This window comes from Scardinius erythrophthalmus (genome assembly GCF_964197995.2).
Source record: "Scardinius erythrophthalmus genome assembly, chromosome: 20".
Lineage (NCBI taxonomy): Eukaryota > Metazoa > Chordata > Actinopteri > Cypriniformes > Leuciscidae > Scardinius > Scardinius erythrophthalmus.
Window position 1 is genome coordinate 17,000,815 of NC_138240.1, and position 25,372 is coordinate 17,026,186.

A 25,372-nucleotide genomic window follows, 5' to 3' on the forward strand; every position below is an offset into this window, starting at 1 on the left:
ACATTTTTACCGGTAGGCTACCTGAAATTCGGTACCGGTACGCAATGGTACCTTTTTTCGGTAATTTAGACATGTTTACTTCAATAACTGTAAAGAAACTAAGGGCCCTATTTTAACGATCTGAAACGCAAGTGTCAAAGCGCAAAGCGCAAGTAACTTTGTGGGCGGGTCTTGGCGCTGTTGCTATTTTCCCGGCGGGATAAATGACTCTTGCGCCAGGCGCAAATCTAAAATGGGTTGGTCTGAAGTAGCTTCATTATTCATAGGTGTGGTTTGGGCATAACGTGAAATAAACCAATCAGAGCGTCATCTCACATTCCCTTTAAGAGCAGGCTTGCTTTGTTAAAGAGCAGGCGCGCTTTTGTAAAGCGGATTCCTATTATAACGGCGGATTTGCCAGGCGCGCGCCAGGAACGGTTCACAGCCAAGGAGGTGATCTATCTATCTATCTATCTATCGTAATAATGTCTGATTTGCAAAAATGAGAACTGCTGCTTCTGTGTAGATGAGAGAATCAAAGTGTATGCGCATTGTGCACACATTGATTATGGCCAAGCATGCGCCCTTAAAATAGCATATGAATAACATGCGCAACGCACCACTGACTTTAAACTATTTTTTCCTGGTTAGTGGCGCAATTGTTTTCTAAACCTGCAAAATAGCATGAAGGAACGTTTTTGCCGGAACACGCCTCCTTTTTTGCGCTGAACCGCCCAGGGAGCGCAAGTTCATTCCCTAGTTTAGCGACGTGCTTCTGTGGAGGGAAAAGCGCGCTTTGCGTGGGTGCAAAATAGGAATGATACATGCGTTGGTGTACAAAGTCAATTGCGCTGGGTGCAAGATAGGGCCCATAGTCTTTTGTAGAAGTGTTATTGACATTATGTCAGAGCTGCCTTGGTTGCTGTCTGCCATTGTCTGTGATGCTTGAATATTAATAAAAAAAACAACCATTTTAGTAATAAAAAATTTAAAAAATTTCTTAATGTTTTGTTTTCCACAAATTCTGTGTTGTGAATTTTCTAGTAATCAAATGAAGACATAAAATATTAATTTAATTGATATTTTATATGAAATTAAACTTTTTATTTAACAACATGCGGCACAACTGAGCTTTTAAAATTTCATGAAAACATTCATGTTCTCATTATAGTGAGACTGCAGAGGCTGAAAAACACTGTGAGCGTCACGCGTGCTTCAGTGAGTGTGGTAAATGAAACCGCGCGTCTGCGCCACTCATTCACACAGAGACACGCAGAACATGCAGGATTCGTATATAAATAGTCTTACTCTCGCCCAGATGTGTTCTTCTCAGGTACCGAAATTTAGCACCAATTGATTTCATGTAAATCGGTACTTGGTAGTACTGATGTAATTCGGTCGGTGCCATTAAAAGTACAGAGATCGGTACCCAACCCTAGACACAAAGGAACATTATTGTTGGAATTGCTTTCAGAATGATTTTTTTTTTTTTTTCAGCTGATGAATGTTAACTTTGACAGCCAATTAGAATCCACCAACTTTTAAGAGCTTGAGCATTTAAAGTGGCAGGCGACAAAACTGCAGTGCTTATAATTAACATAAGGTTATCAATCATTAGTGTGGACCCTAATGTATAGTTACCTTTATGGTTTTCATGTTTGTGTACATGCCTTAAAACCAGCAAACCTTGAAGTTTCTCACATACCTAATCTTACTCAACTGTTTTTTTAATAATTTGTCAGAGACTGTTACACCAAATATTTATACTGTCAAATGATTTTGTATTTTGGGTTTCACCTATTATGTTTGCACTGAAGTTATGGGAAACTCAATCAAATGAATGGGAGATTAAGTCAGTCATTATAAAACTTCTGTCTTCTCTCTCTTTCTGTCACACACAGCTTGTGAGTTGATGAACAGAGGTATCCTAGCACTGGTCAGCTCTATCGGCTGCATGTCTGCGGGGTCGCTGCAGTCTTTAGCTGACGCCATGCACATCCCTCACCTCTTCATCCAGAGGGCACCTGCAGGGACTCCTCGCTCCAGCTGTCCGCCCACCAGTCGCGCCCATCCAGACGACTACACTCTCTTCGTGCGACCTCCCGTCTACCTAAATGACGTCATCTTCCAAGTGGTGATGGAGTACACCTGGCAAAAGTTCATTATCTTCTATGACACCGACTATGGTGAGTAGTTTTACTTTACTGATTTCAGTAGTAAACGGCCATAAGGAGCTCCCTCAGAGTGTGTCCAATCAGTGACCCCACATTAACACCCCTTTATTACCACCACAGAGAGGAAATTTTACAGCATTATTACCTCCATTGCTCATGTGTTTAAGGCATTTTGCCTGTGTGTGTTTAAGAGAAAAGAGCATGGAATGAGGTAAAATCATTCGCGGATTAACCACAGAGCCGAATGGGCTGTTGCCCACAGGCCAATCAGTCCAAGAGGCCTCATTTATTTATTTATTTTTTCGGAGCATACATCTTCCCTTGAGCCTTTACCCATTGCATTTCATTGCGTTTCTCTCAGTCTTGCAATGTGTTTCACCGACTGAGCAAACTGGTTAAAGTTAAACATGTTTCGTGATAGGTTTTGACAGGAGCGGAGTAGATGAGAGTGAGAATTTGCCCGCGGTTAGGCCAGGCAGTTACCCAGCCACCAGATTAGAGCCATTTTCATTGATAGAGGCACCGAATATTTTCCACAATCATGATGCTAATTACTCACGTCAGCCATGGAAGATTGATGGGAGGTAAAACAAAGCATGCTTTAAGATGGATGTTTTAGTCATAAAAGTCATTCTACCAATAAAAAAGAATAATGATGTATTTAAAATTTTATTTGTTGCACTAAAATGGTCATACAACAAGAAAATACTTTTGGTTCTGACCATTTGGGGTATATATTAGTGTTAGAAAAGTGCTAGAAAAGAGAAAAGTACTAAATGTGTGAAAAGAGTAAAATTAAAAAAATTAAAGATAATAATACAAATTTACTGATTTAGGACGCTCTACAACTCTTGACTCATACACAAAGGCTTTGAATGGGTGACTCACTGATTGATTCTAATAAAGATTGATGTTAGCATGTTGCTAGGGCTGTCAAAATATAAAAATTTCACTACATGATTATCATGGTCAAAAGAATTCATAATATTATTGTGATAGATGCCTATGGAAGTTTTGAAAATAAAATTCCTTCAAATAGCATTCAAATTCATCTATAGCTTTGTTTATTTTGAATGAATCACTCTCAAAATAAGTGTAGGTTGGCAGAGAGAGTTTATAACCATAGCTGTACAAAAATAACTTACTGTTGATCGGCACTTCCTGCAGTCTGGGGTGTCTAACGCTGTCTCTTTTTTTTTATAGAATACAAAAAAAATATCCACACTGGCTCACTTTTTTTTGGGTGCGGGTAGAGTGTCTTACTTTCATCTGTTCTTCTTCATCACAAAAGTTTATTATTTGCATGTGTTGCCAATTTAGACTTTCAAATGATTTTACTCGCACGACATACACTTTTATGCGTGCACACACCCGAAGTGTAGGCATAGAAAGCAGGTGGTCACACAGTAGGGAGCACTGAACTAAGTTTTTTTTTTTTTTTCAGTCTTATTGCAGTTAAACTGTCAAATACATACACGGTTTACATACACACAGACGGTTGTGTCTTAAGTGAACGTTAACAGTTGGGACAAAATCAGATGTGTGAGTATATTGGAACCGTGCAGGTTTTAAAGTGACAGCAGCAGGCTAATATACCTGCTATTTTTTTAACTGTAATTTTCATTATGCATTCTGGGATTGACTTTTATGTGAATGATACACGCACTGGTAAAACAAAATAAAATCTTGTAGGTGTAGGCAGCTTGTTTGGAACCGAGCATTTGTGTTTGTGACTGGGTTAAAGAGAGAGAGGGAGTGAGATATAAGTATAAAATGCAGAAATATAATGTAGTTGTGTGTGAAAAGAACTTCATGGTTGATGGTCTCTCTGGAGGGCATGCTCTGCTGCAGCAGGTTAAGGTGCGAATGAATAAGTACCTGTCCCCGAAGACAAACGGATATGATTTCAGCTATGTCCAGAGGGCCATATGCCTTGGGCAGCTATATAGTAATGAAGCCTTAGAGATCCTCTCCCCTCCTCCCTGCCTTAAGTGTGTGGAGAGCTTGACCAGTGACTCTGAAGATAGACTCCTCAGACATTTGATTAGCTGGCCTCTGAGCAAGAGATATTTCAGAGAGAACAAAGTGTTCCTAAATTGCTTTGGCTTTTTAAGATGACTTGGACAATAGAGAGTTCATTGATAAATTGATTTTGCCTCCTTGGTGTCCCCTGTTTTTTAGGACTAGTGGTGCTGGCAGAAGCCTAAAAAAAAATGGGGAAAAATCCATTTGTGTTGATACTCCTCTATGTTAAGTATCCTCTGCCATAACTGAAGTTGTTCAGTGGTTTAGGCGACTTCATAAAAGTGATTTTGAAAAAAAAGTGTATTTTTGAGCTAAGTGGATTTTGACTACAACTTCTTTTTGTTGCTTATATACAGTATCTCACAAAAGTGAGTACACCGCTCACATTTCAGCAAACATTTTAGTATATCTTCTCAAGGGACAATACTATAGAAATGAAACTTGGATATATTTTAGAGTACCTTTCGCTTGAGGATGCCCCACAGGTGCGTAATATGGTTCAGGTCTGGAGACATACTTGGTCACTCCATCACCTTCACCTTCAGCTTCCTCAGCAATTGTCATCTTGGCAGTGTGTTTGGGGTCGTTGTCATGCCGTTCAGCCCAGTTTCTGATGGGAGGGCATCATGTTCTGCTTCAGAATGTCACAGTACATGTTGGAATCCATGTTTTTCTCAATGAAGCTCAGCTCCCCAGTACCAGCAGCACTCATGCAGCTTGACTGTTGGCAAGACATGTGTGGCGAGCAGGACGAGGTCGAGGGCCGTGGGAGGACGGCGCGAGGCCGGTGGCGTGATTATGATGAGCCACACCTGTGAGACGCACCGGTCTCGCATCTCTCACGGAGGAGCGGAGGCATAAAGGAGGAGCGAAGACAGTGAAGAGCGAGAGAGGACAGGCCTGATTTTTAGTTCATGTTTTGTTTCTGTTTGTGTTGCCAGCAGTCGTCCATGAGGGGCTGCTGGGTTTTACTTTCATTTTTGTATTGGTGTATTTATTTATTAAAAATATGTTGAATGTTCGCCGGTTCCCGCCTCCTTCTTCCCGTAACATCTAAACCCCGTTACATTGGTGCCGAAACCCGGGAAGGAGGAGGAACGCGCTGTCAAAGAGCCCTTGCCGCTGTTGGGAATCCGCGGTGCCATCGAGCATGGCGGGCAGTTTCCGTCTCCATGGACGCTCGAGGCGGTGCGCTGGAGTGAGTTGCCGGGGGGACGGTCGAGCTCGCTGCTGGCCGCCTGGGTGTTGGAGGGGCGGCTGCCGTCCGGTAGGGAGCGGAGGAGTCATCGCCGTTCGCCGTGGGCCGGAGCCTGCTGCCATCCGCCATGACGGGGAGGAGCAGGGAACGGGGGACTCCTGTCGACTGCCCGAACCCGGAGGAGCCGTCGCCGTCCACCAGGTGGCAGAGGAGTGTCGTGCCGTCCACCGAGGTCTATCCAGCGTCACCGCCAGGCACCGCGGAGAAGATCGCCCAGCGGGTGGCGGGCCGGATGGCAGCGCGTTGTGGGAACCGGATCAAGTTTTTTTTTTGTTTTTTTTTTTGTTTTTTGTTTTCCCTCTCTCTCGTCTCTGTCGCTCCTCATGCTTCCGTCTCCTGTACTCTCACCTCGTCTGTCCATACCCCCAGGTACCGCAGCCGCCGTGATCGGTCCCCCCCGGGGAGGGGGGGGGGGGAGTAGGCGCAGCCTCGGTGGTACCCCCCGGCCTGCGAGGGGCGATGGGGGTATGTGGCGAGCAGGACGAGGTCGAGGGCCGTGGGAGGACGGCGCGAGGCCGGTGGCGTGATTATGATGAGCCACACCTGTGAGACGCACCGGTCTCGCATCTCTCACGGAGGAGCGGAGGCATAAAGGAGGAGCGACGACAGTGAAGAGCGAGAGAGGACAGGCCTGATTTTTAGTTCATGTTTTGTTTCTGTTTGTGTTGCCAGCAGTCGTCCGTGAGGGGCTGCTGGCTTTTACTTTCATTTTTGTATTGGTGTATTTATTTATTAAAAATATGTTGAATGTTCGCCGGTTCCCGCCTCCTTCTTCCCGTAACATCTAAACCCCGTTACAACATGATTCTCTTGGTACTCCTCAGAGTCGCCACACATGCTGAACACCATCCGAGCCAAACAAGTTTATTTTTTCTCATCAGACCACAGGACATGGCTCCAGTAATTCATGCTCTTGGACAGGTTGCTTTCAGCAAACTGTTTACAAGCTTTCTTGTGAGCCAGCTTACCTTCCAAACCTCTAAAGCAATGCTGGCACGATCATGCATCTGTTTTTTGAAGCCAGCTTCTGCACCTGACCCACAGCACGAGGACTCAACTTCTTTGATTGACCCTTGCGAGGCCTGTTCCAAGTGGAACCCGTCTTGGAAAACCCCTGGCCTGTACTGTAACTCAGTTTCAGGGTGTTACCTATCTTCTTATAGCCTAGGCCATCTTTGTGGAGAGCAACAATTCTAATTCTCAAATCCTTAGAGCAGAGGTCTTCAATCCTGCTCCTGGAGGGCCACTGTCCTGCAGAGTTTAGTTCCAACCTGCTTCAGCACACCTTGAATATTCAGGTGTGTTTGATTAGGGTTGGAACTAAACTTTGCAGGACAGTGGCCCTCCAGGAGCAGGATTGAAGACCTCTGCCTTAGAGAGTTCCTGTCACGTTCCACACTTAATGAAACAAAGGAAGATCCAATAGCAGTATGAGATTTATTAAGGGTGATCCAAAAGCAATGGTCAAGTCCAGGCATGGGTCAAAATCCGATAAGGCAATCCAAAACAAGACACAAACAGGAACAGGCAGGAAACGGACACAGAAGTGGCGTGAAATACAACAAGGACTCCGTAACAAACACTAAACAGGCAGGGTATTTATACACAGGGAATGACAATGATAATGGGAAACAGGCTGAGTGCAATGATCAGTGATAAGGGACAGCTGAGTGCAATGAAAAGACAAGGATCATGGGGAATGTAGTTCAAGAGTGTGCTGGACACCGTGAGGAAGGAGGACATCTAGTGGTGACCCAAAGAACATAAACCAGACACTGTGACATAACCCCCCCTCTACGGAGTGGCTCCCAGACACTCCAAGACAGGACACGGAACAAAACAAGAGTTCAGGAGGGAGGTGGCACGGTTGAGGATCAGGGGGAGGGACGGGGGGCCAGGTCCATGAAGTGAAACAGAAACAGGGGGTAACAGACTCAAAGGGGGCCAGGGTGACACAGACAGTTCATCGGCCGGCCAGGGTGAAGCAGACGACAGTCCATCGGGTGGCCTGGGCGGAGCAGACTGTGCAGACGGCCAGGGCAGAAACGTCAGTCCATCGGGCGGCCAGGGCAGAGCAGACGGTCCCTCGGGCGGCCAGGGCAGAGCAGACGGTCCCTCGGGCGGCCAGGGCAGAGCAGACGGTCCCTCGGGCGGCCAGGGCAGAGCAGACGGTCCCTCGGGCGGCCAGGGCAGAGCAGACGGTCCCTCGGGCGGCCAGGGCAGAGCAGACGGTCCCTCGGGCGGCCAGGGCAGAGCAGACGGTCCCTCGGGCGGCCAGGGCAGAGCAGACGGTCCCTCGGGCGGCCAGGGCAGAGCAGACGGTCCCTCGGGCGGCCAGGACAGAGCAGACGGTCCCTCGGGCGGCCAGGACAGAGCAGACGGTCCCTCGGGCGGCCAGGACGGGGAGACGGTCCCTCGGGCGGCCAGGACAGAGGAGACGGTCCCTCGGGCGGCCAGGACAGAGGAGACAATGCCTCGGGCGGCCAGGGCGGAGACTTTCCCTCGGGCGGCCAGGGCGGAGACTTTCCCTCGGGCGGCCAGGGCGGAGACTTTCCCTCGGGCGGCCAGGGCGGAGACTTTCCCTCGGGCGGCCAGGGCGGAGACTTTCCCTCGGGCGGCCAGGGCGGAGACTTTCCCTCAGGCGGCCAGGGCGGAGACTTTCCCTCGGGCGGCCAGGGCGGAGACTTTCCCTCGGGCGGCCAGGGCGGAGACGACACCTCGGGCGGCCAGGGCGGAGACGACACCTCGGGCGGCCAGGGCGCAGACGACACCTCGGGCGGCCAGGGCGCAGACGACACCTCGGGCGGCCAGGGCGGAGACGACACCTCGGGCGGCCAGGGCGGAGACGACACCTCGGGCGGCCAGGGCGGAGACGACACCTCGGGCGGCCAGGGCGGAGCAGAAGACAGTCCATCGGGTGGCCACGGCGGAGACGACCCCTCGGGCGGCCATGGCTCAGGAACTGGAACAGACACCACCGGCTCAGGTACTGGAACTGGAACTGGCACCACCGGCTCAGGCACTGGAACAGGAACTGGCACCACCGGCTCAGGCACTGGAACAGGAACTGGCACCACCGGCTCAGGCACTGGAACAGGAACTGGCACCACCGGCTCAGGCACTGGAACTGGCACCACCGACTCAGGCACTGGAACTGGCACCACCGACTCAGGCACTGGAACTGGCACCACCGACTCAGGCACTGGAACTGGCACCACCGACTCAGGCACTGGAACTGGCACCACCGACTCAGGCACTGGAACTGGCACCACCGACTCAGGCACTGGAACTGGCACCACCGACTCAGGCACTGGAACTGGCACCACCGACTCAGGCACTGGAACTGGCACCACCGACTCAGGCACTGGAACTGGCACCACCGACTCAGGCACTGGAACTGGCACCACCGACTCAGGCACTGGAACTGGCACCACCGACTCAGGCACTGGAACTGGCACCACCGGCTCAGGAACAGACACCACCGGCCCAAGTGTGTGCGTAGCCCACACACACCACATGGCTGTGGCCATAATGGCCAGTGTCGCGGTCACTGAGGGCTCAGGAACAGCCGGCTCAGGCTCAGGAACAGACACCACCGGCTCAGGAACAGACACAGGAACAGGCAGAGACTCAGGAACGGACACTGGCTCCGGCTCAGGAACGGACACTGGCTCCGGCTCAGGAACGGACACTGGCTCCGGCTCAGGAACGGACACTGGCTCCGGCTCAGGAACGGACACTGGCTCCGGCTCAGGAACGGACACTGGCTCCGGCTCAGGAACGGACACTGGCTCCGGCTCAGGAACGGACACTGGCTCCGGCTCAGGAACGGACACTGGCTCCGGCTCAGGAACGGACACTGGCTCCGGCTCAGGAACGGACACTGGCTCCGGCTCAGGAACGGACACTGGCTCCGGCTCAGGAACGGACACTGGCTCCGGCTCAGGAACGGACACTGGCTCCGGCTCAGGAACGGACACTGTGGGTCCGAAAGGCATCTCCAGGATTCTGGCCAGACGCTCGAAGTAGTCTGACAATGTCCCAGACGCCACCGGCTCGGGCACTGGAACTGGCCCCACCGGCTCGGGCACTGGAACTGACACCACCGGCTCGGGCACTGGAACTGGCCCCACCGGCTCGGGCACTGGAACTGACACCACCGGCTCGGGCACTGGAACTGGCACCACCAGCTCCGACTCAGGAACAGACACCACCGGCTCAAGTTCAGACACAGGCTCGACGGCGGCCATCTTGTCCGGAGACACAGGCTCGGCGGCGGCCATCTTGTCCAGAGACATAGGCTCGGCAGACGTGACGTGAACATTCCTGGGTGTTTCTAGGATCTTAAGTAGCGTTGAAATATATTCAAACAATGTTCCAGTGGCCATCTCCTCAGGGGACACCAGCTCCGCGTCGGCCATCTTGTCCGAAGACACAGGCTCGGCAGACGTGACGTGAACAGTCTCTGGATCGGCTGACGTGACATGAACAGTCTCTGGATCAGCAGACGTGTTCCCTTTCCCTCTTCTCCGTCCGCGACGGCGAGATGGTGGTTGCGGTCCGTCCCTCACGAGCCCAGGGTCAAAGGGGGGCCATGGTGGAGAGTGCTGTTGGATCTCCACTCGACCACCTCCTCCTCTGCGACCACCCCGGGTCCCACGAAAAATAACTAGGCGGGTTCCCTTAAAAAATTCTCTCCTCTCCAGTTCGGTGGCTGGGGAAGAGAAGTTTGAACTCATACTGCTGGTTCTTGTTTGACGGAGTCCTTCTGTCACGTTCCACACTTAATGAAACAAAGGAAGATCCAATAGCAGTATGAGATTTATTAAGGGTGATCCAAAAGCAATGGTCAAGTCCAGGCATGGGTCAAAATCCGATAAGGCAATCCAAAACAAGACACAAACAGGAACAGGCAGGAAACGGACACAGAAGTGGCGTGAAATACAACAAGGACTCCGTAACAAACACTAAACAGGCAGGGTATTTATACACAGGGAATGACAATGATAATGGGAAACAGGCTGAGTGCAATGATCAGTGATAAGGGACAGCTGAGTGCAATGAAAAGACAAGGATCATGGGGAATGTAGTTCAAGAGTGTGCTGGACACCGTGAGGAAGGAGGACATCTAGTGGTGACCCAAAGAACATAAACCAGACACTGTGACAGTTCTTTGCCATGAGGTGCCATGTTGAACCTCCAGTGGTCAGTGTGAGAGAATTGTACTCAAAGCACAAATTGTATCTGCTCTAAAACAAGATACACAAATTTGTATGGTCCTGTCATGCAGACAAAAACATGAAAATAATGAATAGGACTTGTGGCTTTGCTTGGTTAAATGACGTACAGCTGTTATCACTTAGGGTGTACTCACTTTTGTTGCCAGCTATTTTGACAATAATGGCTGTATGTTGAGTTATTTTCAGAGGACAGTAAATATGTAAGAGATAATGTAGACGAGGCAGTTGTTATAGCGAATACAACCCCGACAGACGGTCTTGAATCAGCCTGAAGGGGTTGTACTCGCTATAACAACCGCCTCGCTCTACATTATCCTGCTTATTACATGGCTTCCTACCAAATAAATCAATAATTTGACACAAAATATTGATTTAAAAAGGAGTTTATTGATTTAAAAACGATAGTATTGCTTCTGCTAAAGAAAATAGTCCGTTCCGTCTCTACGGTTAGAATCCTGCGTCCATAGCAACGCTCTGTTTTTCGTCGCAAAGGTGTGTTATACTTAGCAGCGGTCTGTTATCAAGAAATAACAGACCACATTCTACATTAGAATTCAACCAAGCCATGTAATAAATACTGCTATGCAAGCAGCACATTGACTACTCTAAAATATATCCAAGTTTCATTTCTATAGTATTGTCCCTTGAGAAGATATACTAAAATGTTTGCTGAAATGTGAGGGGTGTACTCACTTTCGTGAGATACTGTATATATAAGTTTCATAGAAACAAAGAAATATGTTTTTATTTCAAATGAATGCTGTTCTTTCTAATATAATCCTGAAAAAAATACACTATTGTGGTTTCCACACAAAATTAAACAGAACAGTTATTTTCAGTGATAATAAGAAAGGAATCTTGAATATCAAATCAGCTTTAACATTTATTTTTAAGGATTATGTGATACTGAAGCCTGGAGTATTGGCTGCTAAAATTTCAGCTTTTCCATCACAGGAATAAATAATAAAGTATAATAATAGATAACAGTTATTAACATTACTGTTTTTACTGTGGTTTTGATCACATAAATGCACATAAATGAACATAATTTTCTTTCAAAACCAACCAACCAAACAAAAAATACTCACCCCAAACTTAAAATGTATAGATGTACAGTAAAACTATATAATGTATAAATGATAAACATATAAAAAATATATATAAATGGAATCAAATTGAGATTGCATTTTCTGCTATCCAAAATTCTGTGTAATTACACATCACATCCTAGTAGGTATTTCAAAATGCGTACTTCTCTCAATTGAACTTCCCTTCATCTGCAGAGTAATGTAGGTCCCCTAGTTGGCTTATCTGCAAGTGCACAACTGAAGACAAGTAAATGTATGGAGAGAAAAGAGAAGCCATTGTTAATTGCTAAGATACAAAGTTGTGATTATGTGATTAAATGATTCATATATAATATGACGTGTACAGTTTTTTGACATGCACAAATTTCTAAAAGCCAAGGTCTAATTCTTCTTCTGAATGTAGATTGTACAGATTATAGAGACATGTGTTCAACATAATGTGTTGTCTCACTGCTTAAGGTGAAGTCAGTGACCTCTAATGCGATTACCACCTTCCATAAATTCAGTTTGAATAGCCATGGCGTAGCACTTATAATATTAGAATAACCTGTCCAGCACTTTGCCAAACCAGGATAAGGTTAATTTAATGTGCAGCAAGTCCAAATGAGATGATTTCATGGTTAACAGACAAGTGGATGAAAAAGATAAAGGAAATTGAGTCCCTCTTTTGAGGAGATAATTAATAACGATCTAGGCCAATGACCCTATTATCCTCTTGTGATAACCCGTCACCCTCTGTATTGTAGGGTGGGTCAGGAGTGAGGATATATTTAATTGGAAATTTTCTCTTTTCCTTATTGTACATTTTTACAGGTCGTCACATGTTCCTGAATATAGTTTTCAAAATATACAGCCATCTTGGACCAGCATATAAATTCTTATTGGTCTAAGCTAGCTGGTCTTTTCATCAGGGACATCCTCTATCTCTCTGTCTCTGTCTGTCTGTTTCTCTCTTAGCAAGATGAACTGTGACATGAAGATTTGTTTTTGGCCCCTATTGTCTCTCACTAGTGTCGTAAAGTGTAGTGGAAACATTAAACACAGTAGAGAGGATGCAGCTAGTGGGAGATTCACAGCGTGAGAGCTCACTCAATCAGCGCTCAGCTGCGGGCCTCAGATCCGGTCCTTTGGATTCTGCTCACAGTTCCTACCAGGCCACATATGACTGCGTCACTCAGAGAATTTATCTAGCTCTGGAATTTGATTTAAAGAACTCCCATCAGCCAAAAATAGTGGCAGTTCGCTCTAATCAGTAATCAGTAGACTGAACCGGAAACTGGGATGTATTGACTCATGTCAAGCTTTTGAGTGACTTAAGTCTCAGGCAGGGGTGGATGTGTTCTAATCAAGCCAAGCACCATTGATTTCTCTTTTAGATTGACGGAGGTACTGTAGAAGTTAACTGAAGACTTTAGAGTAGTAGTTTGGGATTTAAAAAAAAAAAAGAGAAACTAAAACTTTGCATTAAAGATGCATACAGTATAATGCTTTGATCCAATAATGCCAGGGACACATTTAATGACTTGCTGAAACATTCTAAGACTGAACTGAACCCACTTACAGACAGTTTCCAATGACTGGAGCAGATTTTAAACACCGACTGAACGCAACTGTCTCTGACTCGGCGCGTTTGGGCATGATCAGTCGTAAGTATAAAATTTTATTCATAATCGGCCTTACAGTCGTTAAGTATGTCCTCGGCTTAAGGCATGTGGGTGTTTTTTTTATTTAATAATGGGCATCCATCCATCCATCTCAAAAGGAAACCACACAACAAAGTATGAATTAAATTAGCACTTTAAATGATGTGCCCTATTTGTACATACTGTAAAATAAGAATTGAATCTAAAACTGTTTTTTTTTACTTTCTGATGCCAAGGACCACCAAATCACCTTGCAAACCCATTCCTAAAATATCAAAGCAGCTGTATATTTGTCTATGTATTAGAACCATTTATGCTGTGTGCGATAAACATTAAGGGTTATATTATAAAGACAACATGCAATGTGCAAAATAATTTAATTGGCTTTTGTATTTATATTATATCAAAGCCAAAATAGAAAAAAATATCTGGAAATATTCTTTGTACTGTTAAAAGAAAAAAACTTTTTCAGTTAAATTTAAAGCATTATGTAACACGCTAATATATGTTTTTTAACATTTTATTTTGCAAGGAAGAACAGACTAATACTTAAGAAATATTTCTATTACAAAATTACAGTACTGTTTAAAAGTTTGGGCATGTTAGCAATGTGCTAATTCATGTTAGATACTGACTGACTGTCTGTCTGGCTATCTAGCTTTTGAAACTGCTTAAACTTAAAACTTAAAACCTTCTTACTTAAATCTACTTCAAACTTTCCGGTCAGGCTTTCTGAGGCTTTCTCAAGCTGAACTTTTCTATCTAGTTAATGTCATGATTTCTGACTAACCAGTCTTAAGAAAGCAGAATTAAACCCAGAACAACTTTCCAATTTGAAATCATCGGGTCAAGGTTTGACTAGTTAGCATGGGTTCAGTTCCCAGGAAAGTTGGATAAAAGCGTCTGCCAAATGGATAAAAGTTTAGTTATGTAATGTGCAAACAAGGTGATGCAGAGCTATTAATGTATGTTTTATGTGAAGTTTAAATCAGTAACGTATGCTGGTGATGCTCAGAATTACAGCTGGGATTCTCTGACAGGGGAAGTGAGGGCAGAGTATGTAATGATAATGGAGACGTTAATGCTGATTATAATTACATGTGTATTTTTTGACAGATAAAAAAGGGCCTCAGTTGCTTGTTACTGCTGTGCTCTGTGTCTGTTTGTATTAATCTCCTTCGATATAACCTCTCATGTTAAGACGGAACTAATAAAGCCAAGCAGGCTACTCATCTTTGAATGAGGACTCTGTAATGTCCCGACTTCATAGAGCCGTAACTGAGAAATAGCAAGCAATGTGCATTAACAGACCATTGCCTTCCACAACCCCATCCTGCAATAACGTAGCCGTGTTACGTCTTTGTAAAACAGCTTCTAAGATGCCACTCCAGCACAGGGACCATATCGTGCCCCCTTATGTGTCCTCCGCTATAAACACAAGCTGCTGTCTGCTGGAGCCCTGCCCTCCGCACTAGCTGGGGAACCCAATAAGACATTTCCAGCAGAACTGCAGCCGTAGATTTGCTTTAAATTGGATCCAGTGCACAGATGGAGGCACCGGTGCTTTTGACCCTCCTCTGGAATGCTGTGGATGTTGTTCTCATCTTCCCTTTTTAGCTGCATCGAGGGACAGTGTTTCAGTGGAGGTGCAGGCGGCGATGACCCTGCTAATTAAGCCAAGAGCCAAACGACTTTGATTCAGGTTTTTTGGGGGTTTAAACGTTAAAAACAATGGATTTCTTTTAAATGGTACTTCAAAAGAGAACTTTACAGGGGGATAGGTAACTTCAAGTAGTGACACTACTACTTTAACTTGACTACATTTTTCAGCAGCATGACAGCAGTTCAGTTATTTTCTTAATAGTGTAGCTTCTCTAGTAACAAGGTACTTCATTCAATGAGTAGCACTGTACCTCACTGTTTTTAATGTGCAAGCTGAGGAAATAATAAAACAGTCTTTACAATGTGTTATGTTTCCGGTTATGTAAATTAGGGGTAATATATATATAGTGTATATTTAGTATAAACTTAACTGTTCAAGTTTTATTCTGTCACCCTGATTCAAATTATAATTTATATAGGACAGGTTTTATTTATTTTTACATAACACATTTTTGCCCCCCTAATATGTGTCTAAACAACTGTTCCCAGCTTGTAATGTAGCAAACTACTTTTATCAAAGCATTAGCTTGACTGTAGTTTAATTTATTCAAATTATGACTGGTTTGTAGTTTCCCCAAATCTGTATGGCTAGGTAAATAAATCTATATTGCAATTTAGAAAATAATTGCATAGTTCTGTAGCCTGACAATTAAATCAACAAATATTTTATTTTATTTTTACAGACATACTTGGTTAAATAGGAGTCACTAACCTTTTGGAAAATACAGTTTAAGTTAAGCTGATAGCTAATATTTAGTTGTTTTTTAGCTGGTTCATTATTGACTGGTTATTAGCTGGTCCTGGTTATTTTCCTGAGACCATGATCCAAAAATGTGATTGACCCCCTTCAACCCTCGACAAATTTGCGAGTAAATGCGAGTAAATTTCACTCTGGACAAATAGACACAAATAATGTCTCATTAGCCATTAGTATCATTAGTATCATTTTACTCGCCAGTGTGTGTTACACCGTGTCCTAACTGCATGCGACGCTACACGTGATTAAAGGTATCTTTTCCATGTTAATCACAGTTTTTCTCTTAACCAGTCGCGACGTCACGGCTGGAACAACAAACGCAAAGTGTGGCAATGATAATCTCAGGTACTGTTTATGTGCTTTATTTAATGTTAAAAGCGTGTAATGTGACTTTGAATGTCATTTAGTGCTCCCAGCTTTGTAGCTGTAAATGCAACAGAGGAAAATTCACCTCAGATCTTGAAATTAAACAAATGGAAACAAGAATGTTCAAACTGTGAACAAACAAGTGTATGAATGTACGAATGAATGAAGGAGGCATTTATATATATATATTTACTATGTACTACTGTAAACACAAGGTGCTTTACAATCATATCAGGGGATCTCTCCTCAACCTCCACCAGTGTGCAGCATCCACTTGGATGATGCGACGGCAGCCACAGTACAATGGCACCAGTGCGCTCACCACTACTATTTTACGAGAAGTACCATGGGATTTTTAGTGTGTTAAAAACAATTAGCATTCAGATTGGCATTTTTAACACTGAACCTAAAGATACCGAACCTAAAGGCATAGGGACATATTCACAACCTGATTGGTCGGCTTTTATGACATTTAGTTCACAACAGAACTTACCGAACATCCAAAACAATGCCGTGTGCTGGCATAAATGTGCTCGTTGTATGTGCGTAGCCTACTTGAGAACTCACAAAGACCTTATAATATGTGTAAAGAAGTCAAAACAGCAGCAGGAATCCCTCCGTCACACACACAAATGAAGATCTGCTGCAAGGAGACACGGTTCTGATTCCTGTACCGAACTGTGATGCGCAAAATTGTGACTAAACAGTATGGTTGAGCATTCTGTCCTTTTTAGGGCCGCATCTTGTGGCATCATGTCCCATGTCTACATGTCTACATGTCTTTGGTCCGTGTTGCGTTCATATTTAATTCAAACCGCACCAGAGTTCGTTTGGAAGCAGACCGAGACCCATCTTTTCAGCGGTTTCAGCCTGCTTGTTTGGTGCGCACCAGGGTTTGGATGGCAGCTTTCACACTTATTCAAATGAACTGCACTAACAGAGCAATCACACAGGTTGTGAACACACCCTTAATGACCACAAAGCGTCAGGACCTTGGCTTAATGTCTCATCCGAAGGATGGTGCTTGTTACATTACAGTGTCCCCTTCACTGTACTGGGGTGTTAGGACCCACACAACACCACCAGCTAACTTCTCTTCCAGCAGCAACCTTGTTTTCCCAAAAGGTCTCCCATCCAGGTGCTGACCAGGCTCAACCCTTCTTAGCTTCAGTGGGCAATCAATCTTAGGCTACAGGGTGATATGGCTGCTGGCATGCAGATGCAGTTACGCGTATAAAACACAAGCATGATATTAAGTCTTCCTTTAGCGCCTTGTGACTGAAGGGCTACCTACAGTAAAGACTCTTTCATGTGATGCTTTTCCTGAAATTCTTTTTTGCTTACATCTCTGTCACACAGAGAGTATCACCTTCAAATCCCCCCACCTTAATTTCTCCCGGTTCCCTCGCCCCAGTCCCATCTTTCAGGGACACTTTGATCCTACGTTCTCAACGCCTCCCCGCTCCGCTGGAAATGGTTTGATGTAGGGAAAGGCCGGCTGTGCAGAGGGATGAGTGTGCAGCAACTCGTCCTCTGTGAAATACATCTTTTATTTAGCACAGCCCTGAGACAGCACTTCTGCCTCGCCACACCGCAGTGATAAATGTTCTACACAGGTTTCTGCTGCCACCCACTCCTGAGTTCTGTTAGCACACATGCTAATGCATTCCTGTGCTACACGTACATCACGTTTGGGAGTTTATTTTCAGTCTGATACCAAGTACTATCACTGATATAAATTCTGATCTTTTTTTAATAAATAGAAAGAATTTGTGATTTCTGAGAATAAAATGGGTATAGTCATTTCACATATTTGAAAGTCATCAATTTTAACATTTAATAGGCCTTCAAATTATTAAACATCTGTTTTCATAAAAACAATAATTATGGACCATTATCCATCTTTTAACAACTTTTATTTTAAATGAATGTTTAACAAGTGTCAAACATATAATTTAAATAAAGGTAATTTAGCTTGATCGTTTAGTGTCATGACCTCTGGTAAGCACCGCTCTCTGTTTGAATGAGTGATGCGATTGAGCGCTCTGCATTTTATTGTGTCCTTTCAGCATTTCTGCTCACATTCAGTTGAGCTGAAGGAGAAATAGTTAATATCCTACATTGCTATTTCCTAACAAATTTTGTTCGCTTCAGAGGTTGTGTTATGCATACATTTTTGTGCTAAATAAATAATCACTTTTTATTGATTTACACTTTTTTATGTTACATTTTAATATACTTATGTGTTACATAAATGGGGACATGTTTTATTGGTCTCACATTTGCGTTCAGTAATTTAGTTAGTGATTCCTTTATTTAAAAATGTTATATATATATATATATATATATACAAACCTACTTAAAAAAATACACTACTACTCAAAAGTTGGGGGTCTGTAAGAGATTTAAAACCCTTTCACACGTAAGTTTAAAATATTCTGGCTGACCCCCCCAGCGTGAGTTTTTCAAGGCGACTGTTATTTAGAACGTGTCACTTTATGGTTTCCATGGTGACGCGTCATTGCTTGTCACGTGACACACCGCAGCAAGAACAGAGCTGAATGAATGATGATCTGCTTTTATGTAATTTTTCCTTTTTTATTCAAAATATTCACACATTTGTTAGCTATGACATGAAATATCTGATATTACGATTGTCAAATATATGCAAGTGGAAGTGTTTTGTTGTTTAAACACCTTTATAACGATCGCGTTAGTTGAGCTGTATGCGCGATGGGCGCCGCCATCTTAGTTTGTGCCGCAGACGCAGTTCAGAGAATCGGATCTGTTGGATTTACAACACGTGAATTCATCCACTTCTCCCGAAATACGTAAAAGTAAGTGGCTGGTGAACTGGGAGAAGAATAGAGTAAACTTTAAAGTTACTTACACAATGCGTATCTGATATGAATAAAACGTGTCTAATTATAATGGAAAGGATTATTATTGCCTCTTCCTTTGACATCAGTGTGTATTTTACAAACTCTAAATGTATTGTTTTTTTTTAGTACTTAAATGTCTGAAACCTAAAATAAACAGTATGTGGTTGAAAACACTGAAAAGTTGTGATATATGACAGCTCTGAGTGCGCCTGTCTCTGGCTCAGCGCCAGTCAACGCGCGAGAGCACATTTGAATTTAGCAGTTGATCACGTCATGCATTGACCGTTCTAATCACACCGGTGTGATCGTACGCTCTAGGGACCAGCCTAGACTGATCACACCGGTGTGATCGTACGCTCTAGGGACCAGCCTAGACTGATCACACCGGTGTGATCGTACGTGTGAAAGGGTTTTAAATGTCTTTGAGAGATTTATCTTACGCTCACTAAGGCTGCATTTATTTGATAAACAAAATCAAGGTTGCAAAAATACTCTAAAACAGTTATATTGGGAAATATTATTTTAAAATAACTGCTTTAGGCCTATATTTTAAAATGTAATTTATTTATGTGATGGATAAGCTGAATTTTCAGGAAGTGTTTTCCTGCTTAATATTTTTGTAGAAACTGTGATACTTTTTATTTCAGGATAGAAAGTTATCTCCAGTCATATCAGTAGCAAAATAATTTCACATGGATCAGGTCCCCTCATGGGGGCAGCCATCTTGAGATCAAATGACAGAAGAATTACTGCTTGCTTTATTTCGTAACCTGTAGATTAAATAATATATGAGTATTGCATTTCTACAATTTCATCACTAACTAAAACATTTTCTTGTATAAATTCAAAACAATTACAAAAAAAAAAAATAATAATTCTTCCTGCACCTTTAATGAAACTGCTCTGAAACAGAATGTGCCTTATAGAAAATGAATGTAGTTTGAATGATATTGTCTGTTGTTCAGATATCCGGGGCATAGAGAACTTCCTGGACCAGACGTCTCAGCAGGGGATGGATGTGTCTCTACAGAAGGTGGAATCTAATATTAACATGATGATCACTGGAATGTTCCGCACCATGAGGGTGGAAGAGCTGCATCGCTACAGGGACACACTGAGGCGCGCTGTGCTGTTCATGAGCCCAGCCACTGCCAAGGCCTTCATTACTGAGGTACATTCACACACACAAGCAAGTATGAATACATATCGCACACCAGCACTGAAAATGTTCAAAATTGTGTTTCATACAAATGGTTCCCTTTAGACTAATAGATTTCTTTGCACTGCACAGATACAAGTAGTGGCCCTCAAATCCAGCGGGCATTTAATGCAAGGCCTTTGATCTTTCAGTCCATCCGGCATTTAACTAGTTCACATTATGCTGATCTGTGAGGCTCACAGCTCCAGGCAGGATATGATGTCATAGTAAATTTAATATTTTCAGTGCTTTTGTGGCAGATTAAATACAGTATTTTTTTTTTTTTTTTTTTACTATAATGCAAAGCTTTAGTGTTTTCCATTTTGGCCTAAGTCCCTTTCTTTCTATTGGTCATAGTAATTCATTCTTATTGAAAAATGTCACTTGTTTAAATTGGCAATATTTGTAAGGAAGCCATTAAATGGCTTTGCTCTCTCTCTGATAACTCTCTCTGGGAATTAAACCATGAAGTATTGCTTAATCTCACATGCTATTCTCATTCGCCTTTAATTAAAAAATATCCTGTGAAAAGCAATCAAAATCCAATTTTGGTTGAACGTGGAATAGGACAGGAACCATCAGTAGTGGTTGAGACTGCAGGCAGCTGTAATGACTCTTGGGTCTGGGGATGATAAGTTGATCAGGGGAGCTTAGATTCTTAAAGATACGCACTTCAGCCAGGGAATCATTGCAGGAAAATTTAAAACAGTTTATTGTTTTTGTTATTAGACTTGACTGGGAAAACATTATTCTCACAGAGTGCGCTTGGCTACCTTTTTGGTATAAAGGAGCTAGCAGGAATACATTGGAAAACACCTTACTGCATGTGCTGCTCATGCATGTATTTTTAAAGGAGGTCGGTCACTCGAACATTACACTTATGTTCTGAATCTATAAACCTAAATTGATGTTTGGAGAGTAAGCTGTTTTTTTTTTTGTGACCTCTCAGCTTGCTTAAATTAATGGTGCATTTTAAATTAATGTCTGAGTCCTTCATTACTTGCTGAAGATTTAAAGTCCTATTGTACATTAAAAAACGAACTACTAATAATAGCCAAACATCTAAAAAAAACATCTATAGAATATATAAATAATATTTATATTATTATAATTTTCATATTATTTAATTGTATTAATTTTTAGGTTTTCAGAGTGGGTTCTACCATACTTATATTCAACTACCATTCAAAAGTTTGGGAACAGTAAGTTTTAAAGAAGTCTCTCTTACCAAGGCTATACTTATTTGATCAAAAATACAGTAAAAACTGTAACATTGTGAAATAATATTTTAATTTATAGTAACTGTTTTCTATTTTAATATAGTTAAACTAATTTATTCCTGTGATTGAGAGCTGATTTTTCAGCGGCCACTACTCCAGTCGTCATCGTCACATGATCATGAAATGAAACATTACTTTCTTAATATTATCAAGTGTAAAAACGTTTGTGCTGCTTAATATTTTTTGTTTAACAATGTAAAACACTGAATCGTGGTATGTTTGTGTATGCATACATAAATAAATAAATAAAAATAGTATAACTATATTAATTCTAATATATATATATATATATATATATATATATATATATATATATATATATATTATATATATATATATATTATATATATATATATATATATATATAATATATATATATATATATATATATATATATATATAAAAAATCAGTTTTATTACGTTACTGTTAAATGTAGTTTACCATTGTCAATATTACATTTTTGTGTGTGTGTGTATATATAGCTATATATGGGCTTTGATTGCATTCAGCGAGTGTGTTCAGGTCTTCAAGCACCACAGCAGGCAAGACTATTAAACATCTGTTGTGAGCATTTATTACCAGGTCTTGAAACTGAGGCTGCAGTGTTCTGGTTTGTTCAGAAACTGTCACATAAAGGAAGCGTATCTGGCTTATCTAAGCCTTTTGTCTGCTCTATAAAGCTGATTTAAATGCCAGTTCATTGTACAAGAGACATTCTGTGTATAGTTAAGAGACAAATTGCTCCGATTAGAAGTCATGTTTCAGCATGCAGCTGCTTCTCAGGTGTTTTATGGTCAATTGTGAACATATTTTACTAGAGCTGGTATTTAATAATGACAAAATAAAGAATTGCATTAGTTGTGGAACAGCAAGACAGTGCTCCGCCACTCACAGTTCATTTGAAACAACCTTCAGAAGTTTCTCAACAAACAATTCAGCTTTGTCTTTATTGTGTAAATCTTCAGTGTGCAATACTGTAGTTTGATGAGTCACATTTATTGAAATAATTTATGCTCTCCTATTCTTATTGTAGAAGTCTTTTACAAGCAGAGAAAAACTTTAATGTGTGCAAATCTTTGCACTGGATTCATGCACAGTCCATAGAGCCCCATTAAATAGCCTATATCGCAGATACATGTGCCGAGATTGATGTTTATTGGACAAGAGATTTTAAACATGTAATTTTGGGTCCTGCCCAAAGACTCTATGAAAGCATTATAACAACAACGTTGTTGCATATATTCAACAATTTGGCAATGCCACTCTTAACTTGCTAGCAAACATATTAAATAATTTCTGGATCCTGTCCAACACTGACAAAAAGAAAGCTCAAATGTATCCAATAGCATGAGTACTACCTGTCAGAGGAAGTCTGGGAGCGAAGTGAATAAGTCAGATTGCAAATGGTCTTACTTGGGTGAAGGGTCCCAGGCCAGGCATTTAACAGGAAGAGATCAGCCTCACAGTAGACAGACAGAAGACATGATGGAGGATGTCAGTGAGGGGAGAGGTGAGGACAAGGCTCGACCAGCCGCCTGTCTTTGTGATGTGTGTATGGTGAACAGTCAGAGACAGATGTCCATCACACTTGTGCTGTCAAGCTGTCAGAGCATGGAGGGAAACCGTCCACTTCAGTAGACAATTAAGGTATATTGCTTTGATGAAACATGATGGGTTTGCGTAGCCTTGTCTATATATATTATAATATTATATATTACATATATTATATATATTATATTATTTTTATCCATATAATTCATTTTGTTATTTTATATATTTCACAGTAAAACCGTCTTTAAGTCAAGTTTGATAATGCGGTTTGGCATAATCTTACTGTCAATCCCATAGCAAAGAGATGCTACTTCATTTGCAAACATATGTCATAATAAGCCTCCAGAAAATGGTCTTGCATACAGACACTAGTCTGATGCATCCAAGATTTCAGCATAACCAGCTTTGCCAGATCATTTTCAGTTTGCTCTTCAAAATTAATAATACAATCCTGTTGTGCTGTGTAGCTCTGACAAAAATCAGCACATTAGTTCCAGAATCCTTCCTCTCGCTACCACAGTAAAATATTTATTCATTTATTTACATTCAAATCCGTCAGTATGAGGCAGCTGCTGTTTCCCATCAGCCCATGGACTATGCATGATTCACAGGCCTCAGTAACTCGTTAACGTCTGTGGTCACTTTGGCTCAAGGTCACAGTGGTGACTGATGGCCCTGTCCTCACACACACACAAACACATGCACAGGCACACGCAAACACACACACAGGCAGGCGTGTTTAGACAAGTCTCTCTAACCACCACCCAAGGTCACGCTCACAGAAGCAGACAAACACAGCAGGTGATCTCAGTTGGCACTCGCTGTGACCTTAAGAGCTTTGATTGGATAAGAGGTAAACACAGACAATTGAGAAATTGGAGCATCTGTGTGAGCCGCACCAGAAAAATGGCACAAAATTTTGTCACAAAATTCACAAAAAAAAAGACAGACATTACAGAAGCATGGCAAGATGATAACACATGACTAAAAGGGTGAAGTTAATATCTTTGAAGGTTAAACAGACAAGAGGCAGTGATTGCTTCCTCTTCAACAGTCGCTTATGATAAAGTTATGTCATTAAAATGCTTCCTGATAGTCACCAAGCTTCTTTTTTCATTTAAATGAGTTTATATTTTAGATGTTCATTCAAGGTGACAATTTGGATGTAGACACTCCGCTGAGCTCTTATGCTGATTGACATATGAGAAACTTTTCTGCTGCTCAGACAAATCCTTTCCACAGCAGCAGGAAACGGAGAGGCTTTTTCAAATACATTATTTAAAATGGAGTACAGGAGATGATGACTGCTCAGATTCATTGTATGTTTTATAGCCGACCTGACATCATTGGTGCCTGTGCCCAGGTGACAGACAAGGGGAGTCTTACAGATACAAAGAGCCTTTGTGATGAATTATAATGAGCAGCGCTGCCCTTGTGTCATAGAAATTAACAAAGATTCAATGTGTGAGAGACCGCATGGTTTTCTAAATCCATAAATTCATATGTGACAATATAAAGTTGTAATGGAAATTATTCAACCCCCATTGCAAATCAGGTTTATTGGCAAAATTTACAGACTTTCAGCTGTTTGCAATGAACAAATCAAAAACAAAAATTTTGAAATAGCTCAACACAACAAATGTTTCAAGTGGTTTCCCCATATTCAACTGAAAATGCAACATTTAATGACTTCTGCAGTCTCAAAATTATTCAGCCCCTTCATGGTGTAACGACTGACACAAATCTAACACAATTACAGTATTTGTTATATTTAACAAATAATCTTTAAAACCCACTCTGGGGTCTATGGATCCATCCCCCAAAAGACCAACTAGGGCAAGAAGGGCATCAGTTACCATGACTACCAACTGATAAACAATGTGGTCACATGGAAAAGCAGAGGCCATAGGAAAAACCCACAGCCCTTAAAACAGACTTTCCTGCATTAATTTATAGATGAACTGATCTATAAATCAACATGCACCTCAGGACATTGTGTGAATGATTATTACAATCTTGTGTAGTGTATTTTGATTCTTTTGATTATTTTTTTGATACTATGTATTTTATGATAGAACCAACGGTCAGTGTAACCTCACCTATACCATGTTTGGTCTCTATAAATTTGTACTTTAAAGATCAAATGATCGTGTATATGATGTCGATAGCTGCGCAACATATTAGTATTACAAGAATCTTTAATAGTTTCTTCATCAGCAACCAATCCAGCTGCACATGCAAATGAGCACGCGTGAAACAAAGAGCCAT

At 42.3% G+C, this 25,372-nt stretch overlaps 1 protein-coding gene across 1 annotated transcript in view; it reads left to right on the forward strand.

The window, feature by feature from the left end:
* The window catches only part of grid2 (glutamate receptor, ionotropic, delta 2), a gene marked incomplete at both ends in the record, with an annotated part of 472,158 nt that overhangs the window by 281,707 nt on the left and 165,079 nt on the right, over positions 1–25,372 (forward strand). The window contains 2 exons of the mRNA XM_081348596.1: positions 1,881–2,165; positions 20,040–20,245. Coding sequence (XP_081204722.1) covers positions 1,881–2,165; positions 20,040–20,245 — 491 coding nt within the window. The remainder of the gene's footprint in view (positions 1–1,880; positions 2,166–20,039; positions 20,246–25,372) is intronic.